At 41.9% G+C, this 23184-nt stretch overlaps 1 protein-coding gene across 5 annotated transcripts in view; it reads right to left on the bottom strand.

Moving 5' to 3' along the window:
• The window catches only part of Wdr59 (WD repeat domain 59), a 104509-nt gene extending 89735 nt beyond the window's left edge, over positions 1–14774 (bottom strand). For all 5 annotated transcript variants that reach the window (XM_074055652.1, XM_074055654.1, XM_074055653.1 and 2 more), the window contains exon 1: positions 14615–14774. In XM_074055652.1, the coding sequence (XP_073911753.1) occupies positions 14615–14668 (54 nt within the window). In that variant the 5' untranslated portion in view covers positions 14669–14774. The remainder of the gene's footprint in view (positions 1–14614) is intronic.
• Positions 14775–23184: the final 8410 nt, after the last annotated feature.

Here is a 23184-nt window from a genome sequence, read left to right as displayed (position 1 = left end):
TTCCATAAATATAACTATATCAATCTATAATAAAATTTTAAAAGTGGTTGTTCCTAGAGGAATTTTATTTTGTTCTTTTAAATGAGCCCACATTTTTGTATTATGTATATATTTATATTACTTTATAGTAATAGAACACTTTTTTTCAAAGGCATCCCAAGTCTCTTCTACCCAGCCTACTCTCCTGGCCTAGGCCCTCACTGCCTGTGGCCTGATCTATAGCAACAGTCATCCTCTCTCTACCATCTCTCTTCCTTTTCCAGTATACTTAATGCTAAACCTTCTAAACACAGAGTGGTGTGTGTATCAATTCATTGCTTAAAAAAAAAAACTATGCTATGTTTTCACTTTGATTAGAATCAGCTGGAAGTACCTCAGTGTTCAAACTCTCCCTAGTTAGATGCCTACAGGGTTGAACTCATGGCCTTCACTTGCTAGGCAGGCCCTCCTCTGCTCGAGCCACAGCCTTCAGCCCCTAGCTGCTCAGTCTTATCCCTCTGTCTGCTCAAGCCAGGCCAAGCACAGCACCTACCTTTCTTGAAGGTCAGCTGAAGTTCCACCCATCTTTAAAATCCTAAGGCAAACCTCTCTTAAGCCTCTAGAGTCCTCTCAGCAGAGTTCCCCTCTCCCTAAACACTTTTCCTGCCCCTCTGTTACCTGTTGTGGTATTCCTGCTGGACACATTTCTCTTCTCCTGCCAGCTGTGAGCCTCCAAATGGCAGGGTCTACGTTGTTTCTCCCAGATCTCCCACCAAGGTGCTCTATTAACACCTATGGTACTGAGGCCAGCAGGTCAGAACCAGATCCTTTCAGCTTAGCGTGTACTGAGGTGCTCCTTGACAATAGTTTTCTTAAAAATCCTCTTGATGATTTATCGCCCATGAATTTATTACTCCTTCAGTTCCTTCAGTACTTTAATACCTTCTAGGATAATAAACTCTGATAGCTCACTGCCTACTGTGTCTTCTATTAGAAGAGAGAAATGTGAAGAACAACATATTGTGTCCTTTACCCACACCTTCATAATGTAAAATTTCAATCAGTCCTCTACCTTTGTTTTTCAGAATTGAAAGGTCCTCTCCCACCTCTAGGAAAACACTTACTCAGGACTGCTCTCTGTCAAGAGATATTACCTAACAGAGGAGAATGTTTTTAAGTGCCCTTGTTCCTTCAACTGCAGGAGGGACACTGGCTTTCTGATCTTAAGGAATCATAAGCCCTTTATTAAATGAGAAGTAATGGTGATTTTTATTCTCATGAGCTTGAAGAAAAATAAAATAAATAATTAATTATTATTATTAAAAATATAATCAGCTACCTGATGACTAAGGAAGAGTATCAAGTCCATGAGATTCTGTAAGCCTCCATATACAAATAACTGCTGTCTTTACTGAAAAAGTCATTTCTTCAAGAATCAACCTCCAAGCTGGCATAAATGGCTCACACCTGTAATACTAGCTACTTGGGAGGTTGAGATCAGGACTGTGGTTCAAGGACAATCCAGGCAAATAGTTTGTGAGACCCCATCTCCAAAACAACCATAGCAAAACAGACTGGAGGTGTGGCTCAATTGGTAGAGCACCTGCTTTGCAAGCAAATCGTCCTGAGTTCAAACCCCAGTCTCACAAAAAAAAAAAAAAAGCCAACCTCTTAGCTGGGCATGGTAGTATATCCCTGTAACCCCAGCTACTTGGGCAAAGGCAGGATGATCCTGAATTCAAGGCCATCCCAGGCAAAGCTGGCAAGACCCTATTTCAAAATATAAATACAAAAGGATTGGGGACATGGCTCAAGTGATAAAGGCTTGCTTAGCAAGCCCTGAGTTCAATTCCTAGTAATGAGGAAAAAAAAAAAAAAAGAAAAGCACCAGCCTCCAAAGCAGCTATATTCTTGAGGATTAGGTTTTACCAACTCCAAAAAACAGATCACATTTTATCAAAAGGAAGAAAGATTCTATGTGTCACTTACTCAGACATCAAACAGAGATAGTCTGGTGTAGCAGAAAGGGTGTGAGAACTTTGTAAGCAGAACTGGACTCAAAACCCACTTCCAAGTACACAGCAAAATATGATCCAGTAAGCTGGGCATGGTGGCACATGCCTGTAACCCCAGCACATGGGAGGCTTGAGGCAGGCGGATCACAAGTTCAAGGCTAACCTGATCCAGCAAAGTTTGCCACTGGCCTCTTGCAATGTTAAAATGAGTAGATGCTTTTTTTTTTAGCAACTACTATACATGAGACCTTGGCAGAATCAGAACCACTGATTACTCCCTCCCTAAAACTCCAAGCTTCCACTAATATGAGTCTCCTGGAACTCCTAACTTTGGACACGCCTTCCTAGTTTCTCCCTGATCGATCCATTTCTTCCCAACTCTGCCTTGTGAAACAAGGCCTTTGTCAGTCCTCACCTGGCAGGGTCAGCAGCCTAACCAGCCTTGCTCCCTGTCCTCTCAAGGCTGTTCTGAACCAATGTGCTCACATTGCTTGCCTGTCTTCCTTCCCAGTGACTCCCCACAGTCTGCAGGAGTAAGTACCTTATCCTCAATGCAACAGCAAAGACCACTTAGGAGCTCTTCTCTCTTCAAGTCTCCGGCCCATCTTCCAACATCCCAACCACAGTAAATTCTTTATCAGAAATTCCAAACTCAGCCAGACTCCCTCTCACCTCAGAACCACACCTAGCAGCTTGCTCTGCCTAAAAGACATCTCTATCCATTCTTCACCTGCTAATTTCTTGTCTTTTGGAATTCAGTTCAAACTCTTCTAAGCAGATTTTTCTGGACCATCTCCTCTCACACCCCTAGCTGTGTTTTTTCTGAGCCTCAGAGTATCCTCAGCTTTCCTTTACATGATGCTACAATATTATTACTTATTGATACATCTCCTCCATTAGACAGCAATTTCTTTGGAGGATAAAAATCAATTCATTAGCATAACACCACATGCATGGTACGTATCCAATAAGTACCTACTATCATAGGTGAAACAGGTCTTAAAAGCTTATGCTACAGCTAGTTGTGGAGGTACATACCTGTAATCCCAGCATTCAGGAGGTTTAGGCAGGAGGATGGTTAGTTCAAGGGCTACACAGTGAAACACTGTCTCTAAAAAAAAGTGGGGGCTGTCAGAGTGGCTCAAGTGGTACAGCACCTGCCTAGCAAGGGTGAGGACCTGAGTTCAAACCCCATACTATCAAAAAAAGAAAAAAAAAAAGTAAAGAAAGGGAAAAAATCTTATGCTACTTAAAATACTTGTACACCTATGTCATAGTAACACTATTCATAACAGCCAAAAAAGTAGAAACACTTTAAATGCCCAAGGACTGATGAATGGACAAATGTGGTGTGTTCATACAATGGAATAGCACTTTACTATAAAAAGGAATGAGGCTCTGAAGCTCATGGTACACATACATGATGCCTACATGGATGAGCCTAAGTGAAAGAAGTGAGTCACATACATGAAATGCCCACAATAGGCAAATCAGTAGGAAGAAAGCAGATCAGTGGTTGGTGCCTAAGGTTGGGAGGCCAGGGCAGTAGGAGGTAATGGCTAAAGGTAGAGTAATGAATGTCCTAAAAATGACTGTGATGATGATGGCACTCTGTGAATACACTAAACCCACTGAATTATACACTTCATTTTTTTTCGGGATGGGGGAGGTCAGCACTAGCACTCATGCTTGCCAGGTAGGCACCCTTACTGCTTGAGCCACTCCACCAGTCCCAAATTATACACTTTAAAGAGGTTAATTGTATAGTTCATGAATCATGGCTCAAAAAAAGGTGTTACCAGTAAAAAAAAAAAAAAGCTAATGCTAAGCTGGATGTGGTGATATGTCCCTATAATCCCAGCTACTTGAGGGACAGAGGCCGGAGAAATATGGTTCAAAGCCAGCCCAGACAAAAAGTTGGCAAGACCCTATCTCAAAAAACAAGCCAGGTGTGGTGGTTCATACCTGTGATCCCAGCTATGGGGATGCATAGGTAGGAGGATCACAGTCCAGGCCAGCCCTAGGCAAAAAAGCATGAGACCCTATTTGAAAAATAACTCAAAAGCAAAGGACTGGGGTCATGGCTGAAGTGGTAGAGCACCTGTTTAGCAAGTGGAAGGCCCTGAGTACACCAGTACCACAAAAAAAAAAAAAAAAAAAAAAAAAAGCAGCAGCAACAGCTCATGTTTTAACATTTTCATCTTTTAAAAAGCAACATACTTACATACTTTCTAATAGTCAAATGACACTGGACTGAGCGACTGCATTAAAATCCATTTTGTACTTCCAGCTAAATTTCAACCCGAAGACAACGGTTCTGTTAAGGAAGCTGATCTCTCTGCAAAGAACTCAGCACCCAGCTTCACTGAGTACCTTTCTGTTCCCATTCAATGCAAAAGAAAGCCTCGATGTAGGGAACTTTTGCTATCTGTAAAACAAAATCTAGGCTTTGTTCATTTGAAGGAATAAGGAAGGAAACTCTTCCTCTTTCAAACCCAGCTGAATAAATAAGAAAGAGCTGGTTAAAAAAAAAAAAGCACTTTTCCTCTTCATCCTTCTGAGTAACGCAAAGTGGTAACATCCAATCAGTGCAAATCAGAGCTGGGTCAGTTCCCCTAATATCAATTTGCCACAGACCTGAGCAAGGACTCTAATGTCATATTATCAGATTTCACAGACTAAAACCACAAACTGACACCCACTGATATAAAAAGGATCAGACCCATTTCAAATGACAAGATCCAATCTCTGTTTAAATTAGAGATAGACACTGCTGCCAAAGCTGTTTTGGGGGCCATCCTTGTTTGAACAAATGATTTAACCAAGGCTCTTGTTCACATGCTCAGCAAGAGGAGTGTTACTTAGGAAGCTTCCCCCTGTAAAATGGGAAGACCCTCACAGTGGGTATCACCAAAAGAATCACCTCACCCTTGCAGGGCTCGGGTTCCTCCTCTAAGAGGGTAGATGAGATGTCTTCTAAAGAGCCCATCTCTCAGGTCCACCTGTTGCACGTACAGAGCAAGCTGACTGCTGTGCTAAGGACTCTGCACCAATATTCTCATTTAATCCTCACAGCAACACTGCAGCATGCAGAAAAGAAGAGGCACAGCAATCCTGACGCTGTTATCCTTACAAAGGCCTGCTTGCAGGGTGGCTCTTGGCTGATGTCTAAGGGCTTGATACACTTGATATACTTCCCTATTTTGGAAGTATTCACCAATCCATAACTGCTAAGAGTGGTTTACTGTGCCTAAACTGTATGTACAAACAATATGGTGTGCTCTAGGCAACTGTTCTCCTTCTGGGGGTCCGGAATTTTGGTATAGATAGATGTGTCTAGACAGCCAGGCCCCCAAAACACTTTGGGCATTGAGTCCCTAGTGAGCTTCCCTGGTAGGCAACACTTCACACTTAAAATTTGATACTGGAGGAATTAAGTATGTCCTGTGTGAGTCCACCATGCAAGGACTTTGGGAAGCTGCACCTGGTTTTCACCAGACATCACTTCATGTGCCTTTGATTTTGCTTTGTATTCTCTCCCTGCAAAAAATCTCTCCCTACAAATACAAGCATGAATTCTCCTAATGAATCATTACCCTGGAGGTGGTCTGGGGAACCCTTATCCTTGTTTTATGCATGAAAACACTGAAGCTTAGAAAGGAAGTAAACTAGTCACAGTCACCAGGCAGATAAGTGGCATTACCTGACCCTATCACAGGCACCTCAGCTCCAAACCCTTAACCTCTGGACTCCACTATGCAATTCCCCATTCATCGTGGCATCTTGAAATTAAGTTTTCTAGAAAAATAGCTCACAATATTCATGTCTTAATAGTCACATCAAAAATAGCCTATTATGCTACTCCAGCTCCACAGTTTTCAAAGTGAACTTTAAAAAGGACATGGTGGTGCATGCCCCTAATCTCAGCTACTCAGGAGGCTAAGGCAGGAAGATTGCAACTTGAATGCCAGCCTGAGCAATTTAGCAAGATTCTGTCTTAAAATAAAAAGGGCTGGGATGTAGCTCAGTGACAGAGCACTTGCCCAGCATGCTCAAGGCCCAAAAATAAATAAGTAAAAATAAAGGAACTTTAAGTGAAACTAGAAAACCAGGGACCAAAGTTGGATTGCTCCAGAAAAATATGCAATTAACCATTTATGACTTTACTCTTAGCTAAAGAATGTGCTGAGTTAGTTTTCGTTTGCTTGTTTTTGTGTTTTGATTTGTTTGGGTTTTTCTTCTTTTACTTAAATTTACTTTTCTAATTGATACATAAAAACTGTACATGTTCATGGAGTACCGTGTAATATTTCAGTGATTTAAAAACATTTTCAATCTCTGTCTTTCTGGAAGAGTTGTAGTACTGCAGACACTAAAATATCACCAACCACTACAGTACACTTTCTGCAGAGATGACTCATTTTCAATTTCAAGGTAGCAGGAGAACAAATATTGGTGAATATCTCTGTAACCTAGGATATGGACATTCTTCTTAAGGAGACTAAAAGAAAGCACAATCCATAAATTTGGCTGCACTAAAATTAAACTCTCCATCAAAAGATACTACAAACACAGTGAAAAGGCAAGCCAAACCTGGGAGAATAAAGTTTAAACATACATAATCAAGAGAGGATTAGAACTGAGAAAAAATGTTATACTCTTAATCTGTAAGCAAGAGATAAGTCAATAAAAAAGGATAGAAGACATAAACAGGTATTTCATAGAAGAAACACAATTTTCCAACTATACGTATGAAAAGATAATCACTTTCATCATGATCAGGGGAGTACAAATTATATCCAAAAATTACAGACTATTTCATATGCACCAGATAGGTGAAAATCAAAATCAGTAGACTCTAAAGATAACAAGTTGATACTGGCAAGAAATTTTGCCTGTTTGGTTCACTGCTGTATCCAGAGTGCCTGGCATACAGTAGACTTTCAAAAAATATTTGCTGAAAGGATGGCATACCTGATAATATCAAGTGCTGGTGAGGATATGGACCAACAAGAATTCTTTGTGATTTTTGTTTTTGGTTTTTTTTGAGGAAAAAAAAAAGTGAAATAGAAAACAACTTGACATTTTCTAATAAGACTGAAAAACATGCCCATTCCTATCGCCCAGCAATTCTGCTCTTCTGTAAATACCACCTTCATAGTATCATCATCTGTAACTTATTTGTTTTGTCAGTACTGTGGTTTGAACTCAGGGTCTCACGCTTACTAGGCAGGCACTCTACCACTTGAGCCACTCTGCCCCCCCCCCCCGGTTCTGGGGACCGAACTCAGGGCCTTACGCTTGCCAGGCAAGCGCTCTTCCAAGCTAAATCCCCAACCCCCTGTGCTGAACTTTTTCAAGATAGGGTCTCACGAACTATTTGCCTGGGCTACCTTCAAACTAAGATCCTCCTGAACTCTGTCTCCCAAGTAGCTAGGATTCCAGGCGTGAGCCATCAGTACCCAGCCATCATCTGTAATTTAAAAAACTGAAAAGGTTGGAGACTTGGCTCAAGCAGTAGAGTACCAGCCTAGCAAGTGCAAACCCTAGAGTTCAAACCCCAGTACTGCAAAAAAAATTAATTAATTAAAATTAAAAATTGGAAACAACCCAAATGTTTACTAGGTCAATTCTGGCAATCCAAATATGGAATAGTACTTCACAGAAAAACAAGTAAACTATAACTATGGTAATCAACAAGGGTGCTGGCAGGGTTGCTCAAGCATGAGGCCTGTGTTCAAACCCCAGTGCCACCAAAAAAAAAAAAAAGAAGAATTAAAGTGAAAAAAACAATGTTCAACAACAACAACAACAAAAAAAAGCAAGTCACACACACACACAAAAAAAAATCACAATATATGATCCTATTTATGTAATAGTCAAAAACAGTCACAATAGGACAAAATATGACTTACATTTACATGTATACAGAAAAGTAAAATTATTATGCTAAAATGTAGGATAGTCATCAACTCTAAAGGGTCTAACAGAGGGGTATGTTTGGGCTGGGTTTGTAGCTCAGTGATGGAGCACCTGCCTAGCATGCACAAAGCTCTGGGTTCAATCCCCAGCACTGCAAAAAAAAAAAAAGAGCAAAAGAAAAAAGTGGGATATGTTCTTAGGAAAAGGTAGCGTTCAAGCTTTAGAAGTAACTGGAAGGATCTATTCCTTTAACTGCATGGAGGATACATTTCATTATTATACTGTTTTCTTCTTGGTGCCAGGGATCAAACCCAAGACCTTATGCATGCTAAACATGCTCTACCACTGAGCTATATCCCAAGCCCATACTCTTATTCTTTACATGATATCAAGATCACTCGGGAATGATACATTCTATTCTGTAACCAAAAAAGAAAAAAAAAATTTAAGGAGAAATATTTTTTGGTAGGACACTGCAAAGCAGACAATCTATCGATTGAGATACACCTCCAGTCCAAGGAGAAATATTTTTAAGTGTCATTAAAGAATGCCTCATAAAAACTAGAGACTACAAGCCAGTGTCAATGGCTCACAGCTGTAATCCTATCTACTCAGGAGGCAGAGATTAGGAAGATTACAGTACGAAGTCAGCCCTGGGCAAATAGCTCATGAGAAAATACCCAGTACAAAAAAGGGCTGGTGGAGTGGCTCAAGTGGTAGAGCATCTGCTAGCAAGCATGAGGCCTTGAGTTCAAACCCCAGAACTAGCATTAAAAAAAAAAAAAAAAAAAAAACTAGACTATAATGTAGAAAAGTGAAAATGTTTGTACAAAAATAGTGAAAACCCAAAAGAAACTTGCTGCAAAAACTCTTACATTGTTTATTCCATAAAGGTGAAATCATTTGGGCAGGTTTTTCCCCTCTTTGTGGTAGGGATCAAACCCAGGACCTCACATGCTAAGCAGAAGTTGTATCACTAAGCTACACCACCAACCTGAACAGCTTATTTTCAATAAAGATCTGACCAAAGAGGAATTGGTACAGGAAAACAATGAGAACCTGAAAGGAATCTATAAGACCAAAGGAAAGAGGAACTGTACATAAGGACTGTACACTGGATGACACCACTGTTTCCTATGGGCACAGGTTAACAACATGTACCCTGGAACTGAACAGCAAGTAAATGGAGAGAAGATGGGAGAAATCAGGTTCTTCACAATGGAGTGGAAGGTTACTGATAAGCAAGAGGAGGAGGCCCCAATGATTAGAATTCTGGCAAATGATTAGAATTCATGTTCAGCTTAATGCAGCTAACAAACTTATAGATGTATATATATGAAGTACACACATATATTTCTCTAGGTCCTCAGCTGAGAGGGCCTAGAAGCCATGACACTCAAATAATAGTGAGCAAATCTAGTGCCAGGTCTTGATTTCTATATCATCCTCCTATAAAAAGCAGCAGAGCTCCTTAGAGAAATGGCTGAATTTAGGACTGGAGCAAGAAACATACAAGAGAGAGAATTGAGAATTGAGCATCTTGTGGTGCCAGAGAGTAAAAACAAAACAAAGCCACAGGCTGGGCACCAGGCTCATGCCTATAATCCTAACAACTCAAGAGGCAGAGATCAGGAAGATTATAGTTTGAAGCCAGCCTGGGAAAATAGTTCTTGAGACCCTATCTTGAAAAAACGTATCACAAAATAGGGCTGGTGATATGTCATGTTCCACAGTATGTGCCCTTGATATCATGTGAGAGAAGGGCATTTGGTCTCTGGTGTCTTCTTCCCCTAAACCCATCATCCCAATCAGGAGAGAAACACCAGACAAATCTCAATGGCGGGACATTCTAAAAATGCCTGACTAATAATTATTAAAACTGACAAAGTCATCAAAAATGAGGAAAGTCTAAGAAATTGTTACAGCCAAGAGGATCGAGCCTAAGAAGATACAACAACTAAATGTAATGTAAGATCCCCAGACAGATATAGGACATTATGCAGAAATGAAGGAACTCTGAGTGGAGATTGGATCTTGGTTAACAATAATATGTCAATTTTGGTTCATTATTTGTAGAAAATATACCATATTTGTGTAAGATGTTTACAGAGAAACTGGGTGTGGAATATAATGGAACTCTCTATACAACCTTCCTCATTTTTCTGTATATGTAAAACTATTCTAAAATAAAAGTTTATTTTAAAAACTGTCAAGACTAAAGCTGGGTGCCGTGGTTCATGCCTATAATCCTAGCTACTCAGGAGGCAGAGATCAGGAGGATTGCAGTTTGAAACCTGCCCAGTAAATAGTTCAAGAGACCCTATTTCGAAAAAACTGTTCACAAAAAATGGCTGGTAGAGTGACTCAAGGTGTAGGCCCTGAGCTCAAGCCACAGAACCTCAAAAAAAAAAAAAAAGTCAAGATTAAATACTTTTTTTCCTAATCCCTGATAAAATCTTTAATCAATAACTGATTTCTAAGATTTATTCATTCAACAAACATCCATTAAGTATCAGCTGCATACCAAGTACCATTCTAGGCACTAAGGACATAGGAGCCAACAAAACAAGTCTCCATCCTCACACAGCTCATACTGCAGTAAAGAGAGGAAGAGTAAAATACACAAATAATGGGTGAGGCGAATATGGTCTCAGAAATGATCTCAGAGCCAGGTACCTGTGGCTCACACCTGTAATCTTAGCTACTTGGAAGGCCAGCCCAGAAAACAGTTCTCAAGACCCCATCTCCAAAATAAACAGAGCAAAATGGACTGGAGGTGGGGCTCTAGCAGCAGAGCGCCTGCTTTGCAAACACAAAGCCCTGAGTTCAAACTCCAGTTCCGCAGAAAAAGATCAGAGACCACACGTAAAATAGTCTAAAATAAGAAAATTATTCCTTTATTATTGTTAAAAAAGATGCCACTGTACTACTGTTGTCAATCAAGAGGGGTATAAACAAATTCATGTTTTAGAAAATCACCTTGACACACATAACACCTATGGCTGTAATCACCCAAAACTAGCAACAACCTAAATGTCCATAAACAGATGAATGAATACAAATACTGTGGTCTGCCCATAGTTGGAATACTATGTGGCAACAAAAAGGGATGAACTAACTGGTATGATCATCATGAATAAGCCCCAAAAGCACTAACACTAGCTGAGAGCAGATGGCTCATGTCTGTAATCCCAGCTACTTGAGAGACTGAGATTGGGAGGATTATGGTTCAAGGCCAGCTCCAGCAAAGTTTGTGAGACCCCCATCTCCAAAATAACTAGGGCAAAATGGACTGGAGGTGTGGCTCAAGCAGTAGAGTTCCTGCCTTTTGCAAGCACCAATGCCCTGAATGGAAGAAGCCAGACTCAAAGCCAGGCACAGTAGCTCATACCTGTAATCCTGGGTACTCAGGAAATGGAGATCAGGATGATCTCTGTATGAGGCCAGCCGGGGCAAAAAGTTCCTGTCAAGACTCTATCTCGACCAATAAAAGCTGAGTATAGTGGCGTGTGCTTGTAGGGGAACCATAAATAATAGGATCATGGTCCAGACTGGCCTGGGAAAAACAGAGGATCTTAACTGAAAAATAACCAAAGCAGGACTAGAGATGTGCTCAAGCAGTAGAGTGCCTGTTGCAAGGCTGAAGCCTTGAGTTCAAACCCCAGTCCCACCAAAAAAAAAAAAAAAGAAAAATAACCAAAACAAAACTAGGGGCATTGCTCAGGTGGTAGAGTGCCTGCCTAGAAACCAAGAGCCCCTCAGATCAAACCCCAGTACAGCCAAAAAGAAATAAAGAAGCCAGACTCAAAAGGTTATACACAATGTAACTCCTACAGTTCCATTTGTTAGAGAAATTACATCAGCAGTTGCAATTCTTTGGAGTAGTAGAAATGTTCTGAATCTTAGTCGTTGCATGTTCTGTATCTTACAGGTTGCATGACTATATATACTTGTCAAAAGTCATCAAATTAAGCTCGGTGTGGCATATGCCTGTAATTGCAGCACTCAGGAGCCTAAAGTAGGAGGATCTGGAGTTCAAGACCAGCTTAGGCTATGTAGGGAGACTGTCTAAAAAAAAAAAAAAACTCAACAAATTGTATGCTTAAAAGAGTGGACTTTATTGTACATTATATATCAATAAACCTGAATTTAAAAAAAAAAAAAACTGGCTGTGTGAAGGATGGATTAGAAGGGGGCAAGAAGCAGGGGTGCAGGGAGTAACCGTCCCAAGCATGTTCAGGTATTTGGACATTGCTGACCTTGAGCTATTTCATAAATCCTCAAGTGCAAACAATAAGCAGCATGCTGCTGTAAGTGTGCAGTTCCTGTCTTCCTCTTAATAGTCGTATGTTCTGGTGCTGGAGGCTGAACCCAAGACCTCATACATGCTAAGCACACCGCCAGCCCCTACTGTAGCATTTTTGCCTGCACTGTTAAATGAGATGGGAAGCTGCATGTTCTGCCACCTTGCTTCTCCTTGAGAGTGGAAACTTCTTAATCTACACTCTTCTCAGCCCTCTGAACTGCACTTCTGTCACCTTAGTCCCTAGCCACAAGTGGGTATTTAAACGACCATAAAATTTTAATTAAATTAAAAATACAACATCTCAGTCACACCAGCTCCACTTCCATCATCACTGAAAAGTCTACGGATGACATTCCTTGGAGTGCTAACAGTCATTGGTTCTGGGAACCATTTCAAGCAGGGCCAAGCAGTACAGGCTCTTTACTACTAATCAGTGACAGTAATATCACAAAAAATTGTTTTATAAAGTAAATTATGCTTGTATAATCTATATAAAAAAGGATTTCACTTTCAGGCTGGGGTTTTCCTCTGGGGAAAAATTTTTAAGGATATGGAGCATTTTTGAAAGGTTTATCATTCTAGTCTTTTCAGAAAGGCAATATGAAGATTTTTAAACTTTTTCTTTCTACATTATTGAAACAGTTCATAGTCCTCTGTCCCTCCCAATCATCCCTGGAAAACCATGCTAATTCACAGTACAGATGCACCCTCTCAACTAAATAGAAAAATCAGAAAGAAAAACAGAAACTCCCACAAGGCAATTAAATTACCCAATTGACTTTGTTCTCTTTCTATGACAACTGCTGTTCAGGCCTAATTATTTGCTCCTACTTCATAGCACCTCAACACGTGTCAGCACCCTCTCTGCAGGTCTCTTCAATTACATCTCTGTAAAGAAATTGGGGTGAGACTACCTGGGTTTCTGAGAGAATTGAAGGGTTTGCAGATTAGTATCTTCCAAATTAGCAGGCTCAGACACCATGATACATGATTCAACTCTGTCCTACACCCCGGTGAAAGCAATTAACAAGAAGGGTAACAGCAATATGGTTATTTTTCCCGGGGAGTCTGGCACATCCCTTGGGAAACCAGGCCTCCCAGAGACACAGTGTTGACAGTGCACTGAGCTTCAGGATCTCTTAATTCAAAAGCTGCTGGTCAAATTCTCCATGGGCGCTACTCATCCGAGGTTACCACAGAGCAGACTGGCACAGTCATTATAGTGAAAGATAGGATGGGATTTTAGAAAGACCTTCAACACCCACTTACTGTAATCCAGATTCCCTCAGTGTAAACCAACAGAGTAGCAACACAGTGCCTGGCACAGTGTGCACTCAGTAGGAGTTGAGTAAGTTCTTGAATAATTGAGTGAATAAAAGTCTGACACACAGAAGATATTTAATAAACATTTGTCAAATAAAGGAGAAAAACCAAGTGATGACCTAGGTACTAGAAAAGAGGAAAACAGTAGTTATTGTGGAGCAGTTGTGTAACAGGTTCTGAGCTGCTAAGAGGCAAAGACATCAGAGCCTGTGTCCAGATCCCATGCCATCAGTCACATCACTGGAGGTCACAGCCAAGTCCCTGCAGATCAACCAAACGGGGGTCAGCTTCCCTTTCTGGAATAAGGAGAAAACACCTACTCACTTTGCATGGTTCTTTCATTAATTTGAAAAAGAAACTATAGATAAATCACTTAGCACAAAGCCTGACAAATGGAGAGAAAAATGGTAAATGCATACGGTTTGCCATGTGTCAAAGTGCCACACATTCTACAAGTGAGACCTCGTAACTCTCATGCCAATCCTTGACGTAAATACAAGATTTCCTCTCTACAGGTGAGAAAACTGACATGTACAGAGTAGGGGCTGCGTCCAGATTCAAAGCCGGGCAGTACGTGTGCTTTTGTACATGACACGGAATTTGCTTCTACTCATCAGCAACCACTTAGGTGAGGCGCGGAAACGGGCACTTTGCAAGCAGTATTTCTTCGAAGCCACCTCAAAATTGTGTGGGGCAAGATTACGTCCACGCAGCTGAGGCTCAGAGAAGTTCTGCAACCTCCCCAGGTCGCCAAGTGCAGCCGCCCGCCTAGAGGAGCGGACCCCGAGCCTCTCACCATCCCCGACGCCATCTCCGCCTCAGTGTCCCAAGGCGGACCCCAGTCCCCACACGCCAGCGGGGAACCGCCCCCAACGGTCATCGAAGCTCCCCTGGGTGTCACAACTCCAGGTCACTCCCTTCCTATCTTTCCAATCAGGGCCGGAGGGGTCTCTGTCGCCCCCCGACTGACGCGGCCGCGTGGGGGAGGGGAACCATGGACAGCGCATGCCCAGAAGGTTCCATTCGCCAACACCCCCTCCCTTCCTTCCCTCCCCCCATCCCAGTTTACCTGGGAGTCGCGGAACTCCACCACCACGTTCTCGCTGCTCCATCGCGCCGCCATCTCCCTCGCCTGGCTGCCAAGAGCCTAGTACGGCGCCTTCACAACCCCTTCACCCGCGTCCCTCGGCTCCAGGAGCCCCACGCCGTGGCCCTAGCCACACCCATTCCCCCCCAATCTCCGCCTGACCGCAAACCATTGGCTGACCCAAACACAAGCTCCGCCCCTTCTTCCGTTTTCTCCAATTGTGGCACCACATCTTCTTAAAAAAATAAGCCACGCCCTCTCTCACTGCCGTCATCAGCTGGAGTCATTCACGCTCCTTCCGCGGCTACGGACACGCCCCCCCCGCCCCCAGTTCTGCCGGGAATTGTAGTACAAAATCGAGCTCAGCTTGGGCGACCAGGAAGAAAGCCCTCGCAGTTAGGGTACTTCAAAGCTGTGGTCCTTCCTATCTCCTTGCTCTGCTCGTGTCCCCGGGATTGTCCCAGACCCAGTCTACAAACATTTGTGCAAACGGAAAATGACTTCCACTAATCTCTGCCATCGAGGTTTTGAAGTCTGAATGTGGGATTTATTGTTTCAAACAATAAATATATAAATATCATAATCCTTATAAGAAGTTATTTTCATTTTCTCTTACCAGTGTACAGTGGAGTTTTACGAACTACATGGTACTTAATGCAGCGGATCAAATGAGGAAGTAGATAGAAACACAGAGAATCCTTCTGTGTTCCAGTAAGCCAACCATTAAGACTTGCCACTCTTTTCACCAACATAGTTTAGATTTTTAGGAAACACTGTTACTATGTTTCATTTAAAGTGTGTTGTTGCCAGGAGCTGGTAATCCTAGCTACTCAGGAGGCAGAGATCAGGAGGATCACGATTCAAAGCCAGCCCAAGCAAATAATTTCGAGAGACCCTATCTAGAAAAAACCCATCACAAAAAAGGGCTGGTTGAGTGACTCAAGATGTAGGCCCTGAGTTCAAACCTCAGTACCGCAAAACAAAACAAACAAGAAAAAGGATTGTTAATATTAATGTGAATTAATATTTAAGTATAATGAATTTCTTTCAATTCTTAGTTTTAACTTCCAATAGTTACTATCAATACATTAACCCACATAAACGTTTTCTGGGGTCTTCAATAATTTCTGAGTGTAAAGTTTGAGATCAAAAAGTTTGAGAATCACAGTGCTAGCATGGCTCCCATCCTCTCAAATCCTGGTTTAACTGGCTTAGTCTGAATTTCCTTACAAGAGGGAAAATGACTTAACTCATTTGGTTGTTGTAAAGAGCTAAGCACAGGGCATGGGAAGTCATAAATGCTCAAGTATTAACTATTATTGTTCTTAATATCACTCTCTGTGCACAAGTCATTTCATGAGTAGAAAAAAAGGTGTGGCTCCTTTCCTCCTTGAGTGTTGGATGCAAAAAGAAAGACAAATTTGTCGACATGTTAGGGGGATCATCAACTCACCCATTTGCCCGGGTTTTAGCACTGTATCCATGGAAGAGTCCTGCATCCCAGAAAACTTTTTTGGTACCCAGAAAACTGGAACAGTCAGTCCCTCTACAATAGGTACATACTTGGCAGAATGAATTCTATATTACAATAGACTTGCAAGCAATGTGTCAGGAGGGAATAACCCAAATGGGGGACCTAAAATGCATCTTGAAGGTGACATTTGAGTTTTTCAGTATAATATTAAGATTGTGGTAGAGTACACGGTTTTTAAAAAGTACTTCAATGTTAAGTACAAACAAAGACCTTGAAGTGTAAACAGGATGCGTTCCAATGACATAAAGTTGTTTCCCATCTCTCTCTCGCTCTCTCTCTCTCTCCTCTCTCATGGCACTGTGCTTCTTTCCTTCAAAGTATACATCACAGATCAATTCATATTTCATATTTTCAAGCTTCAGGAGAACAGGAACCAGGTCCCTTTTGTTGGATCCTGCTTGGTGGCTGCATATATAGACAGCTTCATGAATATTTATCCTGGAAATGAATGCAAACAGTGTATAAAGTCACATCCCCAGAGAGCCATCTAGGTCTGAAAAACACCTTCTGTGTAACCAAAAGTAATTTCAAAAACTATTCAAGGTCTTTATTTATAATTCCTTACATGGAGGAGGAAATACAGAATCACCAATCATTCTGAAAGATCCTTTTGTTTTCTTTCCTATCCGTCCATCAGGTTTTTCTCACATACTGGAATCCTTAAAAATCTCCTCCTCATGGGGCACCTGTCCCACCTGTGACCCTAGCTCCTCAGGAGGCAGAGATCAGGAAGATCACAATTTGAAGGCAGCCCAGGCAAACAGTTTCGGAGATCCTGTCTCAAAAATACCCAACAAAAAACAGAAGGGGTGGAGTGGCTTGAGTGGTAGAGCACCTGCCTAACAAGTGTGAGGCCCTGAGTTCAAACCCCAGTACCGCCAAAAAAAAAAAAAAAAAAAATCTCCTTCTTGAGCCAGATGTGGAGGCAGGTGCCTGTAGTTCCAGCACTCAGGAGGCTGAGAGGAGAGGATGACTTGAGCCCACTGCAACAGTGAGACCCCAACAACAAGAAATTCCTCTAGCCTTAACTACCACCCTCCTGTGATAGCTTTTCTTCCTGACCCCCAGTATTCCCTCAGCTCTCTGTAACACAAGGCCAAAGACTGCAAGCCAGTTTCAGGGGCAGGGAGAAGGAAAAAAGAAATGCTATTTTGCTTTGTTTTGTTTTGTAGCCTAGGCTGGACTTGAACTCCAGATCTTCCTGGCCTCAACCTCCCGAATGCTAAGATTACAGGTGTACACCACCACACCTGGCTAAAATAATACTTTTTTTTTTTTTATTTGTGGTACTGAGGTTTGAACTTAGGACTTCACACTTGCTAGGCAGGCACTCTACCACCTGAGCCACACCTTCAGCCCTTAAAATAAAGAATACTGGGTGGGGAGGAAAAAAAAAGAATGCTTACATGCATGCTCTTGCAAGCACATCAGCGTAAATGAATAAATGAATTATTTCACGAGCCATATGTTTATTTGCTCATTGGTTGGAGGTAGTAAGTGCTGAATGAGTGTTTAGCAAATAGTCAGGTATGGCTATTACTTGGGTTATGCATCAGAATATGTAGTGAGAGGTTCAACCAGACAACTTGGGAAGGCCTAGTTAGGAAGGGCCTTGCACGTTTGACTTCTGTCTTGAATATGGATAGAGATCGAGATAGAGATATCCCAAACCTCTGTCTGGCCACGTATAGTTTAGTGATGTGCTTCCCACCCAAACTAGTGGGCTCACCCTTGCCTGAGTATTTCTACCACCTCCCCACCACACTTTCTTCTTTCATTTACACTTCTCCAGTTCTCAAACTCTAACTGAAAACATCACAGGCTGAAGGCACAGAAAGTACTTTGGGTTTCAAGTACTTGGTGCTCTCTGTTCTCTCAATATTTTTTTCTTTAAATATGAAAAGAATTTCCAGGAGAGAGAACATTAGCACCCTCTCAATTGTCTCCTCAGGCCTTTCCTTTCCATCTTCCCCTGACACTGTGCCCCACCCACGGTGTCATGTCATGACACTGTCATCTGAGAGTGGAGACTCTGAAGCAAAATTGAGAGCTCTCAGGCTGCCTTTTCATTGCTGTGTCTCTCTGAGAATCAAATCACAGGTGAACGGCCAGTCTGAATTAGAGGCTGGGACCATTGAAGGTACCTTGCTAAGTAGACCCCAATGTTCTAAACAGATCACAGGACATTTATCACCAAACTATGTCTTTTTAGAATGTCACTCACTAGCCAAGCCACAGGAAGGCAAGTGCATAGTCAGCCCAGAAATCCAGGGCTTTGGCTGGTTCTTATCAGCAGCTAGTCATGCAATTTGAATATAACCATCTATCTTTCTAGACCTCTGTCTCCTCTTCTGCAGAATGTGGGGTTAGCTGATCCCCAGTCCTTTCACATCGGGGAACCTTGGATCCCTGCCCTGAACCCCACTAGTGATTTCCCTCTCCTCATCAGCCAACAAATATTTAGGCAGGTACCCGAATGCGTAGCCTCCCGGCTGTGTGCATTTGGTTGCTCAGTACCTTGGCTTCTCTGTTTAAGTTTTTCTCTTTCAAACAAAACAATGAAAATGTAAAGAGATCTGGAGGGCTTGGGGAGATGTTTCTCATCCCTTCCCTCATGCCTGTCCCCCAGGGGAGATGCAGGGAGCTCCCTTGAAGGCCACGGGAAGCCCTCCCCATCCTCTGATTCATTGAGATGGAAAGGAGGCCACAGGTTTCTCACTGCTACCCAGAATGCCCTGCAAATCCCTATGCTTTGAACTGTATCTCAGACACAGATGTTTGAAACTAGGGCTTTGCAGCCTCCTTCCATTTGCTGCATAGTTTTCTGCAGTGGGCTCTGGCAAGGCCACTCTATCAGCTCTTTCTCTGACTGTTGTGGTAGCATGGTCAGCTGCTCATTAACCCTGTTTCACAGCCAGATGGAGTGCCCTGAGGCAGCTCACACAGGGCCAGTGAGAGCAGGAATGTAAGAATAGAAAAATAGAAGACAGAGGTCCAAATTGAGATATGGACTTTAGCTGGGCACCAGTGGCTCACATCTGTAATCCTAGCTACTTAGGAGGCAGAGATCTGGAGGATCACGGTTTGAAACCAGGCTGGGTAAATAGTTTGTGAGATCCTATCTTGAAAATATCCATCACAAAAAAAGGGTGAATTCAAGCTCCAGTAACTGCAAAAAGAGAGAGAGAGACAAAGAGAGAGAGAGAGAGAGAGAGAAAGAAAGATAGGTTGTTGATCATATCGGGAAACTGTCTCCTGCTCCCTTGAGGGTCTTTGTCCACCTCATAGCTAAGGCCATTTCTGCATCTGATATCCTTGCTTTGAAGGCCTATGAAAGGACTTGCCACCTTCTTTGTTTTTTTTATTTTTATTTTTTGAGGATCAAAACCAGGGCTTTGCACATGCTTGGCAAGTGCTTTAACATTGAGGTACACCCCCAGCCCCTAATCTGTTAACTTTAAACCAAGAACTCATAAGCGAAAGCTGTTGCAAACACACACTGGATTCTTTCTGGATTTTTTTGTTTTGTTTTTTTTTTTTTGAGACAGCATCTGGCTATATGTAACCTAGACTAGCTTTGAATTCACAATCCTCCTGCCTCAGCCTCCCAAGTGCTATGATTACAGGTGTGTGCCACCATACCCACCTCCACACTGGAGCCATTTTTTTTTTTTTTTTTTAGCTGTACTGGGGTTTGAACTCAAGGCTTTTTGCTTTTGGCACAAGTGCTCTACCACTTAAGTCATGCCTCCAAGCCTCACACTGGACTTTTGATGCAACAAATGACATGAAACTGAGACTGTAGGCCTTTGTGGATATGAGTCATTATCACGTAAAGTGTAGAATCAAGCTACTGATTGATTCCAGCTCTGGTTTTTTTTTTTTTTTCTTTTATTATTTATATGTGCATACAAGGCTTGGGTCATTTCTCCCCCCTGCCCCCACCCCCTCCCTTACCACCCACTCTGCCCCCTCCCTCTCCCCCCACCCCCTCAATACCCAACAGAAATTATTTTGCCCTTATTTCTAATTTTGTTGTAGCAAATTTTTTTGTTTGTTTTGGTTTTTGGCGATTCTAGGGTTTGAACTCAGGGCCTTCACCTTGAGCCACTCCATCAGCCCCATTTTTGTGAAGGGTTTTTTTCAAGATAGGGTCTTTCGAACTATTTCCCCGGTCTGGCTTCAAACCTTGATCCTCCTGATCTCTGCCTCCTGAGTAGCCAGGATTACAGGTGTGAGCCACCAGTGCCTGGCCTAGCTCTGTATTTTATTATTTTCATTCAGAGGGAAAATTGTAATGTGAATTGTAATGTGAATTACAAGGAGATAACAAGGGCATTGCCTGAGAAGGGCACCTAAGCTTAGTGTTACCACGTTCCAGAGGACAGGGGCTTTACCTTTGCAGTGCAGGACCTCAGCTGTTCACAATTCCAAGTGTGAGACAGGCAACTTTATGATAACCAGTAGACTGAAATATAAAATTTAAGACGAGTTACAAAAAGAAATGTAGTTTTAAGCAGACCTAATCTTTCTTCCTCCACTTAAAAGCGTAACAAGAAAACAAAATTGTCATCTGAAAATCCATGATGTAAAGCACAGTTCTGCTTCTACTGACTGTGACCTTTTAGTATGCATGTGGCATATATTTTAAATACTTATCTCTAAATCTACATGGCACAGCTGGGTGTCGTGGCCCATGCCTGTAATCCTAGCACTTGGGAGACAAAGGCAGGAGGATTGAGAATTCTAGACCAGCTTGGATTAGATAAGACCCTGTCTCAAAATAAATAAACAAATATAATAAATTTACAAGACACAGATACTAAAATACAAAAAGATATAGAATAAAACACCATTCTGTCACCCAATTTCTATTACCCACTTCCCAAGTGGACCACTATATTGTTTCATTATCTATCCACTCTACCTATGTGTTTTCTTTCTCTCTGTCTGTCTATCTGTCTATCCATCTACACACATATGCAATAAACATATAGATCTTTATTTGAGGAGGAGGGAATTTTTTTAATTTGGAGGGGGCAAATAGCCCCCACCTCCCAGTATGGTTAGGAGAGTTAAATACAAAACTCATTTAAAGAACTTTGCACTGGGCCCCATGGTTCACGCCTGTAATCCTACCTACTTGGGAGTTTAAAATCAGAAGGATCAAAGTTTAAGGCCAGCCCAGGCAAATGGTTTTTGAGATTGGACTGGAAGTATGAGTGCCTGCTTTGCAAGGACAAAACCCTGAGTTCAAACCCAGTCCCACCAAAAAGCAAAGAGGGCTAGTAGAATAGCTCAAGAAGCAAGCATGAGGCCCTGAATTCAAACTCCACCAAAAAAAAAAAACAAAACCCAAAAAACCTGTGCACTAACTGAGACATCTTCAGCGCTCATCTTATTATTATTAAGGATATTATGCTGATAAATCTTCTCGTGCTCCCTTTGGAATTCGATCCACACTTCCCTCACAGGAGCCTCTTGCCTGGCCATGAGGACCACGTTCATCTTTGGTTCCAGCTCCTCTCACTGCAGTTCTTTCCTTCCTTCCTTTCCCCCTCTCTCCCTCCCTCCCTTCCTTCTTTTTTTTCAGAGCTGAGAATCAAACCCAGGCTCCTGCATGGCACACAAGTGGTATACTCCCAGCCCTACTCTCATTGCTGTTCTATAGTCTCTTTCAGTTCCTCCAGCATACCATGTTCTCCCATCTCTGGGTCCTCAAATATGCTGTTCCCTTTGCCTAGAACACCTTTTTCGTCCTGAACACAATTCTCCCCATCTGACTCCCCTGCCTGGCTAAACTCCAACTCATCTTTCTCATCTCAACTAGAATCATGGTGTTTGTGCCTGTCTCCTGTCTCCAATCAACACTGTGCTCTCTCTCTCTCCTAGCACTTAATCATTCATTCATATTTTCATATCATAAATATTTTTGAAGCCTACCACATGCCAGGTACTGTTAGGCTTGGCTACCATGTTGTATTTTCACTGCTAGGTTTGGTACTTCTTTTTGGGGGGAGGGGGTTGTGCTCGAGTTGAACCCAGGGCCTTGCACATGCTGGACAAGCACTCTAACACAGAGTTTCATCCCCAGCCCAATATTTCTAGTTATGTGATATTATATAATAATAATAATATGTAACTCGCATACCATAAAATTGACCCTTTTAGGTGTGTAATGAGTTGTTTTTTGGTATATTCACAAGATTGTACAATCATCACCATTATCTAATTCCAGACCATTTTCATCTCTTTCAAAAAGAAACCCATCACTGGGCATGGTGGTGTACATCTGTAATCTCAGCATTTAGGAGGCTCGGGTGGGAGAATCACAAGTGGGAACCTATCTCAAAAAACAAAATACAAAAAAAGAAACCCTTTAGTAGTCACTCTATTCTGCCTTCCCCTCAGACCCTGCTAACCACTAATCTGTCTCAATGGATTTGCCTACTCTGGACATTTCCTATAAGTGGAATCATACAATATGCAGTTTTTTTTTATAAGTGGCTTCTTTTACTTAGCAGGATGTTCTCAGGGTTCACTCATTCTGTAGCATGTATTAGTACTTCATTCCTTTTTATGGCTGAATAATATTCCATTGTATGGATCAATCATTCTTATGATGTTTTTTGGTTGATGGAAATTTAGATTGTTTCCACTTTTTGGTGTTTTAGATAATGCTATTATGAACATTCATGCACTAGGTTTTTTTTTTGTGGATGTATGTTTTCATTTTTCTTGAAACTATACCTTAGAATAGAATTACTGGGCCATATGGTAACTCTATGTTTAATCTCTTTTTTTGGTGTTACTGGGGCCTGAACTCAGGGCCTCACACTTGCTATGCAGGTGCTGTACCACTTGAGCCATTTTGCCAGCCCTTTTTTGTGTTGAGTATTTTCAAGATAGTGGTTGGCTTTGAACCTCGATCCTCCGGATCTCTACCTCCTGAGTAGCTAGGATTACAGGTGTGCACTACCAGTGCCTGGCTATATTTAATCTTCTTGAAGAACTGCTA

The sequence above is a fragment of the Castor canadensis genome, chromosome 15, assembly GCF_047511655.1.
Source record: "Castor canadensis chromosome 15, mCasCan1.hap1v2, whole genome shotgun sequence".
Lineage (NCBI taxonomy): Eukaryota > Metazoa > Chordata > Mammalia > Rodentia > Castoridae > Castor > Castor canadensis.
The sequence above is the reverse complement of the archived record's forward strand: the minus strand, read 5'-3'. Positions and strand labels throughout refer to the sequence as shown.